The sequence below is a fragment of the Perognathus longimembris genome, chromosome 1, assembly GCF_023159225.1.
Source record: "Perognathus longimembris pacificus isolate PPM17 chromosome 1, ASM2315922v1, whole genome shotgun sequence".
Lineage (NCBI taxonomy): Eukaryota > Metazoa > Chordata > Mammalia > Rodentia > Heteromyidae > Perognathus > Perognathus longimembris.
Genome location: NC_063161.1, coordinates 7,990,489 through 7,999,685, shown reverse-complemented (window position 1 = coordinate 7,999,685; position 9,197 = coordinate 7,990,489). Strand labels below are relative to the sequence as shown.

Below are 9,197 nucleotides of genomic sequence, written 5' to 3'. Positions count from 1 at the left end.
GAGAGGGGCGGGCGCTGAGCTGGCTTCCCGCTTCCTCCCCCCATCCCTCCCTCTCCAGGGCTGCGGAGATCAAGGGAGCCGGGATTTCCAGCACTCAACTCTTCCTGCGGGGCTCCATGACTTGGAAAAGCGGAGCCGGAAGGGGGCCGAGGCTCCTCCACAAGCGTGGCCTGGGAAACTGAGCCAGGAGGGTGGGGGTGGGGGCGGCGGGGGGTTCCCAGAGGCTGAACAGGAAACGCAGCCCCAGCCGGATCCAGCATCCAGCGGGAGCCCAAGAGCACAGGGACGCGGCCCCGGTCCTGGTGGCTAACACGATCCTGGTGGCCCAGGCCGGACCGCGCAGGGCCTCTGTGTAGACACGGCGCTCCACACTCACCCGAGAGCGGCTGGTGTGTCCTGGGTTCCCGCGGAGGGCCGCGGCCGGCCCTGCCTCCTGGCTGGCTTCAAGGACCAGAGACCCCAGAGTCTCGCCTGTCCCCCAGTCTTCGGCCACCCTCCCACCCCATGCCCATCAGCGGCCTGGGCCCCTGGGCCCCAGCACCGCACTGCATACCCCGTCTGTCCTCCAGCGGAACACCAGCCCTCACCAGAACTCCCACGTCCCCCAGATGTGTGCAGAGGAGGCCTGGAGCTGCGGGGAGCCTGAGGCAGGAGAGAGTAGGGAAAATGGGGGGCATGGCAGCCAGGAATTCAGAAACATAACCCCGGTACTCTGTCCACAAGCTGCAGTATTAACACGAGGGGGAAAAAAAAGAGCAAGAGCAGCCTTCTCCACCTGGCCTTGCCCGCTGGCTGTAAACACCGAGAGGTCATCGGGACAAAGACCCATCCCGGAGGAGCAGACACCTGGGAAAATGGCTCCCCTGGCCCCACGCGCTCATCTCAAAGGATAAACGTGGGTGGCGGGACGCACGCCGCATCTCAAGGACAAACACGTGTTCAAGTAGATGGAGAACGCGTGATTTCCTAGAAAGGAGGCCCAAACATAATGGTCATGTACTTAAAGTAGGGGTCATCCTCAGCCCCCCCCCCCCAAGCCCCAGTGGTGAGAGTGATTAGAGCAAAGGCACACGTGGTGGGCTAGACTTGAAGGGAATCTGCCTTATATTTTACAATCCACTGTTGTAAGGACCCTTACCGGAAGCTCCTGTCCCGAGCAGTTCTGGGGAAATCCTCACCACCCCCCCCACCCCCTACCCCCACTCATCTAAACTTAAAGCATTTTTTTTCAGTCACCATAGATGGCAGTATGGCCTTATGACCTAAATGTTCATCCCAATGTCTGTTACCTTGGACCCTGACTCAATTAGGCATTTCCTTGACCAACTCTATTTAAGCTCCAGACCCCCTTCCTTCCCCACTCCTGATTTTCTCCCACTCTGCTCAGTGTTCCATAGAGGCCCCCTGCAGCCATGATTAGAGTCTTCTCTAGTCTGCTGAGGTCTCTGCCTTCTTTTTCTCCTACCAACCACTTGATCTTTCCTAACACTAATAACTCAGTTTCTTAACACTAACACTATACTCTCTCTCTCTCTCTCTCTCTGCAGTCCTGGGGCTTGAACTCAGGGCCTGAGCACTGTCCCTGGCTTCTTTTTGCTCAAGGCTAGCACTCTACCGCTTGTGCCACAGCGCCACTTCTGGCCTTTTCTATATATGCGGTGCTGATGAATCGAACCCAGGGCTTCATGCATGCAAGGCAAGCACTCTACCACCACTAAGCCTCATTCCCAGCCTTACACCTCTCTTTTTGAGAGTAGCGGCACTCTGTTGCAGAGTGTACCTTTGCCGTTCTGCTTGTCTGCTTGCCTGCTTGCTTACTCATAAAGCTCTGCCAAGTTTTCTTACCATGATAACTTGTCCAGAAATTCTTATTCTGTGATTGAAGTCTAGGACCCTACAAGTCCCAACCTTTAGAGGGAAACTTCACAAACGCTCACCTGAATCTGGTGACAAACCCACGGGTCAGATTCACATCTGAGACCTCTGTGTGCTAAACGTACCTCTTACACACACAGTTGCACAAGCCTGGGGGCCTATCTCCTTGATCAGGGCTGTCTCTGGCCTTCAGATTCCCCACTGGCAATTAAACAGACCAATAGCAGGCTGGGAAGGCTCCTTAGAGATGACCTCATCGCATTCTTTATGTGACCAGCAGGAACACTATGGCCCTGGAGGTCAATTTTGGCACAATAGCAACATTGGAGTCCAAGCTGGGATGAAAGCCAGACTTTCAGCTTTGCACCACACCCCAAAATCAATGAGGTGCCCCAAGTCTATTCTGGGGCACAAGAGCAGACTGAGGGACTATAGCTGTGGGGCATGTCCCTGTACCCCAGGCAGCGGTCCTGGGGCGCAGAGCCAGGGCTGCAGGGGAAAGGGCTGAGTCAGCAGTGCTGGGGCCAGGCTCTCTGCTGCCTCAGCCCTCCCTAGGCCAGATCGTCTGTGGCTGACAGACAATGGAGAGGAGAGATGGGCTGGGTGCAGGCTGGAGATGCACGTGCTGTGTAGAGAGCTGACTGTGTGCCCACCCACCCACCCACAGCCCAGGAGCTGCCAGGACTGTGAGGGGGTGATGGCAGCCTCCAGGGCCAGGTCCCTCAGCCCCCTTCCCCCGCCCCCCCCCCCCCGCCCCGGGGTCCAGGACAGCGTGGAGGAACTCGGGGAGACTATCCTGCAATCCCATCTCTTGCACCATGCCTGAACATGCCTACAATGCGGGTGCCCCCAAGGGGGTGAATGACCTGGCCGGCCAAGTAAAGCTCCAGCCCAGGAACAAACTGGCCAAAGGCTCATCAGCAAAGCCCGAACCCCAAATGTGAGCCTGTTTCCCCATGTACCCCGACCCTCTCCCTTCCCCCAAACGACAGGCCTGAGGTCAGCCAGCCAAGTCACAGAGCTAATGGTTCAAGGTCAACAGCCAAATTCAAGTCTGAACAAAGGAAAAGCGCGAGCGCCACCTGCCGGGGAGAGAGACCCAGCGCACCCGGGCCCGGGCCCGCGCCCGGCCCCACGCACCCCACCGCGCCTGGGCCCGGGCCCCCCACAGGGACCCCGCAGCGCCTGAGCCCGGCCCCGGCCCCGGCCCCCCACTGGAGCCCCGCCGCGCCCGGCCCGGCCCTACGCACCCCGAGGCCCCTCCTGCGGGGCACAGCCCCAGCCCTAGGGCCCCCCACCCGTGGGCTGAGCGGCCCAGGCCGGACTTGGGCCTCAGCACTGGGGAAAGGCCGCCCAGCCCGACGCGCCCCACCCCCAACACCCCAGTGCGGGGACGGGGCTGGCGGGTGGGGCCGATCCCGCTCCACCGGCCGCGGGCCCGGAAACCGCGCGCGCAGGAGGCGGCCGGGCGGCAGAAGGGCCTCGGCGTTCCCGCGCCGAACGCTGCGGAGCTGGGCCGAACAAGGCACGAGCCGTGCCGAGCCCGCCCGAGTGCACACGAACGGGACCGAGCCCGGGCGAGTGGATCCGAGCGTGGCGAGCCTGGGCGGGGCCTCGGGGCGAGGGGCGGGAGTCAAGGGCGGGGCCTCGGGCGAGGGCTTCCGGCGAGGGCGGGGCCTCGGGAGAGGGGCGGGGCTTGAGGTCCCACGGCGCCCCTGCCGGATTGAGAAAGCATTGAGCGGGCTGGGGCGGGTGCTTGGCCTCCCAGACCCCGCCACACAGCCTGAGATGGGGTGTGGACTGATGAGGAAACTGAGGCTCCGGTTGGTTAGAGACGTGCTCACAGGTCGCATCTGCTTCTGCAGCCCTGCGTTACTGGGTTGTGTCTGCTGACTTCTCCTCCCCAGGATTGGGCAGTCCCTCCTGGTCATCATCATACGCTGGTGCAGGAGAGATGACCCGAGTCTGACAGAGGGAGGCCAAGGCCCCCCCCAGGGGTTGAAGCCCCAGTACTGACACACATACACAGAAAGGACACACACACACACACACACACACACACACACACACCTGGTCCCAGGCCTAGGACAGTGTTCTTGCTCCTGCTGCTGGTGTTGGCCTGGGTGGGTGACACAACCATCCGGGTTTCACTGCCGTCCACAGAGGTGCTGGTCAGGACCCGGATGTTCTTCCATGGCTGCGCCGAGAACACGAAGCTGGGCTCTGACCAATCCTCCCGAGCCTCTGGCAGCAGAAGTTCCCGTAGTTGGGAAGCCTCAGTGGGCTCACGCTTGTAAATCGCTTAAGGACCGTGCAAGTGTTAAAAGAACTGAGGGAAGCCTGGCCTCTGTGTGTGTGTGTGTATGTGTGTGTGTGTGTGTGTGCCAGTACTAGGACTTGAACTCAGGGAGTGGGCACTGTTCCTGAACTCTTTCACCCAAAGCTGTTGCTCTATCATTTGAACCACAGCTCCACTTTTGGCTTGTTTTTTATGTGTGGGAGACCAGGACTCAAACTGGGTATCTGACACTTGGTGCTCATTGGCAGACACCCTACTGCCTGAGCCACGCCGCCAACCTGACTTTTGGCTTTGTGATAGTTATTTAGAAATGAGTCTCACCGACTTCACTGCCTGGAGTAGCTTCAAACAGTCCTCCCATCTCAGAGACCCACGAGAAGTTAGGATTACAGGTGTGACCCCTGAGGCCCCATGGCTTTCCTACGGAACGCATTTCCCCCAAGAGCCTCACCGGGGCCGCAGTGGCCGGTAGGGCCGCAAGGCTCTGGCAGGACCACAGTCTTGCACAATCCCAGGACAACCTGGGGTCTCGCTGCCCTGAGAGTTTTCTCCTGTGACTGGAGTCCCGAAGAGCTCGGTCTGTCAGCTCCCTGTTACTCCCTCCTCCTAGATGAGGTGGTTATTCGAGGCACCCCGTGGCAACAACCCAAAGGAAGCTAGGCCCCCCTGCGAATGGAACCCCTGGAGCTGGGGAGGCCGATGGCGCCCCCTGCAGGAGGCCCCGAGAGTGCAGCTGCGTTCATCCGGCAGAGTCCCTGCATTTATGCCACTGGCCTAAGCTAGTGACACCCACAGTGACGAAGTACAGGCCGTGGGAGCCAGAGGAAGGACCCTGCAACCTAGGAGGCCTCCCCCAGGTCCCAGGAGAGCCTCTGTTCTCACCGCCATACACACCCGTCACAGGTAATGCCCCACCATCTTTAGTCAAGACAGCCTGAGCACCTACTATGGGCCCCGCACTGTGTGTATATAAACCTTCTCATGTACACACACAGAGGTGCACAGGCCAGCAAAAGCAGCCAGACAGCGAACCCAGCACAGGCTCGGACTGCTGCTGCCCCCTGGCCTGCCTTCCCCAGCCACTGGTTGGCCGTTCCTGTCTCGTCTCCTATCCCATTGGCCAGGCCAATTACCATGCCTTGCCTTCGCTTTGGCTGGAAGGTTAGACCCATGGCCCGCATCTGACCAATCACGGAACCCTAGCACCTTGTCCTTTGGTGATTGGCCCGAGGGAGCATCATGTGATTCTGCTGGAGCCAATCGTTTTCCCTCTATGAGATTTAGTGTTTGGATAATAGAACGACCATTGGATCGAGATCTGCAGGGCGTGGATCCAGGCCTTCAAGTCATCTTCCACATCCCTCGATGATCTGGACTCTGGGGAAGCCACGCGGAAGAGACCACAGTGCACAGAGCCCGCAGTGACTGCCCTCACGTGCACTCATGTGACACACAGGGTACTGCAGAGGAGGAAATGACCCTGATCACAGCTGTGGTCGTAGGTCGCCATCTTTATTGACAAGAGCTAGGGGCAGAAGTAGCAAAGGATGTTCCCACCAGCCTGTCTTCAAGCCTCCTTGCGAAATCCCACTTGTGTGACCCAGGGGTGAGGAAGGCAAGGCTAGCCAGGAAGAGCTGCAAGACCACGGGGGGCCTTCCCCTCCAACCCTCAGATCCTCCTGGGGAAACCCCAAACCAAACCCCAGGGCCGAGCCTCCCGCCTAGCTCTGACTTTATGCACGTCTTCCTCTTTCGAGGGGCTTCTTCTTCTCTCCCCATCCCTGCCTCCTCGACACTTGGCCTCTCATCACCACCCTACTCCCCGTTTCTCATGACCCGCAGTACCCGACACCGAGAGGCCACTTCATGGGGTTAGGGCAGCCTCCCCCATGGGGTGAGACCAGAGCGTCCGCTTGTAATCCCGTGATCTGAGGAGCTTCCTGTGTTCTGGGGGACCCCCGAGGCCCAGGGAGGGCCAGGCTAGTGAGGGGCCTGAGGTGAATTGAAGGTCTGGTTCCTGTCCTGCCCTGGAGATCCATGCCTACTGCAGAGGAAGGCCGGAGTATTGAGCCCAAGTGCCATCTTCGCTTGTCCTAGGAGGAAGTCCTGGCCCAAGCTGGGACAGTAGCTCCTCCCTGTGGAGGAGTTCCAGACTCTTGTCATTCCTGTCCTCCTGACCTTTGTCCCTGGAGATACAGAGGATGGGAGGGAGGACGCCTCCCCCCACCCCACACCCAGGGGCTCACCACTCTTCCCAGTGTCCCCTTCAAGGCCTAGCTCCACTCCCGGGGGGGGGGGGGGGCCTCATTCACAGCCCTTCTCACCAGTGCCTTGGGGGCCCTCGGGGGGCTGGGCCTGGACCTTGCAGAGCACTGCTTCTCTCTGATTGGTCCTTTTCTCCAGGTACCCAGTGGGCATCAACCAATCCAATTCCAGGAGCGATGCAGTGGAGCCCAGCTCAGAGGGACCAAGGGCGGCTCAAAGTCACAACCTGGGTGTCTCCTCCCTTCTTTCCCTCCTACCTCCTTCCCTTCCTCCTCCCTGACGGCCCCCCATCTGGCTGGCTTCTTCCCGTCTTCCCCTCACACCGTAGGCCTGCTCGCATGGGGAGTGCAAGGGGAGGGTCAGGGAGGAGGTCTGGGGCGCTCCGGAGGACCTGGAGTGGGCGGCCTTGGGGATTAGGTGGCTGACCTCAAGAAGGCCCGGGCTTATGCAAGGAGGGTCCCTGATGAAGAAAAGAAATAGTTACCGGTACAAACTTAGATGCATGGCCTCGAAAGGGCCCAGGCAGCAGGAAAGCCTGAAGCTGGACTCGCCTGATGACCCTCTGGGCTCCTTGGGAAGAGTCCAGCGCTAGCCACAGGGGCCCAAGGGGCCTGGAGGTCACTGAGATGTCCAACAGGAGAGGTAGAGAGGCGGGAAGGAGCAGAGCCGGCCATGCCCCACAGAGCGGCAGGAGGTCTGGCCCGGGGCCAGAGCGGTTTCAGTCCTTTCCCCCACCCCACAGCTAGTCAACCGTGCTTCCATTGGGGGGGGTTCCAGCCCTGGCCCCAGCTCTCCCGTGTCCCTGATTCCAAACCCCAGGAGCCCAGGCCTTGGTTTATCTCTCGGAGTGCCCAGATACAGGTTGGCCTCTCAGCATCTAAGAAACGGGCCAATCTCCCCCCCCCACCCCGCCCCAGTCAGAAAGCCCAGCCCAGCAGGAAGGCCCCCCCCCTCCACCTCTCATCCCTCATCCAGGATGAGTGTTCCCACCTCTCAGGCACAGGGAGGAAAACAATGCCCAGAGAGAGCAAGCGACCTGCCGGCCGTCACCCAGACGATCAGACAGAACACAGGCCTCTGGCGCCCCCGTGGCGGGCCTCCGACAGCTCCGTCAGGGGAGACCCCGGCTTTCCCGCGGCCTCCACCCCGGCCTGGGCCTCCCTGGCCCCGGGAAGGCCTCTAGAGATAGCTGGTGCGTCGACGGCTGGACTTGTCCTCAGCCCAGGGCTGCTGGGGCAGGGGCTGGTGCTCCCTGGCCGTGCCGGGCGGGTGCCCCCGCCTGCTGGTGCCGGGCTGTGCCGCGTGGCGGATCCCGCCATTCATCCCCTTCCCTCTCCTCGGCCCCCCCTCCCTCCCCTCGTCGAAGTCCCCCTCCTCCCCGTCCTCCCCCTCCTCCTCCTCCTCCTCCTCCTCCCTGTCGTCCGTCCTCTCCGGAGGCCCCGCCGCTGCCGCGGGCTCCCGGCTGTGCACGCGGCGGGACGGGCGCAGCAGGACCCTGCGGAAGCCCTGCTTGAAGCGGTAGGAGAGGAAGCCGTAGAGGACGGGGTTGGCGCAGCTGTTGGCGTAGGGCAGCGCCACCACCAGGAAGTAGAGGCCGAAGAAGGCGGGCCCCTCGGGCAGCGGGCACACCACGTTGACGATGTTGAGCACGTAGAAGGGCATCCAGCAGAGGACGAACAGGGCCACCACGGCCACCACCATGCGGGTGACCCTGCGCTCGGAGCGCCGCCGCCGCAGCCGCCGCAGCTGCTGCGGCCCGGCGGCGGCGGGCGCCCGCACCCAGCCGTGGCCCGCGGGGGCCCGCACGCGGCGCGTGGCCGAGCGCACCTTCACCACGATGAGCAGGTAGCAGAGGCAGATGACCAGCAGCGGCCCGAAGAAGCCCAGCGCGGCCGTGTAGATGATGAAGCCGGCCCTCCAGGCCGCCGCCGGCTCGGGCCACTGCATGTGGCAGGTGCTCATGCCCCTGGGGACCCCCGAGAAGACCACCACGGGCAGCACCACCACGGCCGAGGCCAGCCACACGGCCGCGCTGACCCCGCGGGCCACGGGGGTCGTGCGCCAGCGGGCGGACCGCGCCGGGTGCACCACGGCCAGGTAGCGGTCCACGCTCATGACGGTGAGGCAGAAGATGCTGGTGAACTGGTTGATGCCGTCCACGGCCATGACCAGGCGGCACATGAGGGACCCGAAGGGCCAGTAGGACAGGGCGTTCTGGGCGGCCAGGAAGGGCAGGCCCAGCATGAAGAGCTCGTCCGCCAGCGCCAGGTTGAGGATGTAGACGCTGGTGACGGACGGGCCGGCCGTGTGGCGCAGGACCACGTAGATGACCAGCGAGTTCCCGAGCAGGCCGACCACGCACACCACCAGGTAGACCAGCGGGATGAGGACGCAGCTGACGGCCAGCCCCGCCGGACCGGGGCCCGCGGACGCGTTTCCCACGGACGCGTTTCCCACGGACGCGTCCGGGGGCCAGGCGGAAGAGGCGTTCCCCGGGTCCCAAGTGGCGGGCGCCGATGACGGGGAGCCGGGGCTGACCATGGCCGAGGCGAGCTGGTCGGCAGTCAGCTACGGGCCTGGAAGGGGGTGGGGGGGAAGGCGAGCTCGGTCATGCCGCGGGGTGCTTGAGCGCAGCCAGGTGAGCCAGTCCCGCCCCCATCTCTCAGCCGAGAAAACCCAGCTCTGTGGGAGGGGACGGGCCCAGCCTCTGTCACGTGGCTAGGGTGACTCTGGGACATTATTTTCACCCTAGCTGGGG

General features: G+C 62.5%; 1 protein-coding gene across 1 annotated transcript; it reads right to left on the bottom strand.

The window, feature by feature from the left end:
• Positions 1-7,615: 7,615 nt before the first annotated feature.
• Sstr3 (somatostatin receptor 3) lies at positions 7,616-8,980 on the bottom strand. Its single transcript, XM_048349401.1, has one exon. The coding sequence runs from the start codon at positions 8,978-8,980 to the stop codon at positions 7,619-7,621; it is 1,362 nt and encodes a 453-aa protein (XP_048205358.1). The 3' UTR covers positions 7,616-7,618.
• Between the last annotated feature and the right edge of the window lie 217 nt (positions 8,981-9,197).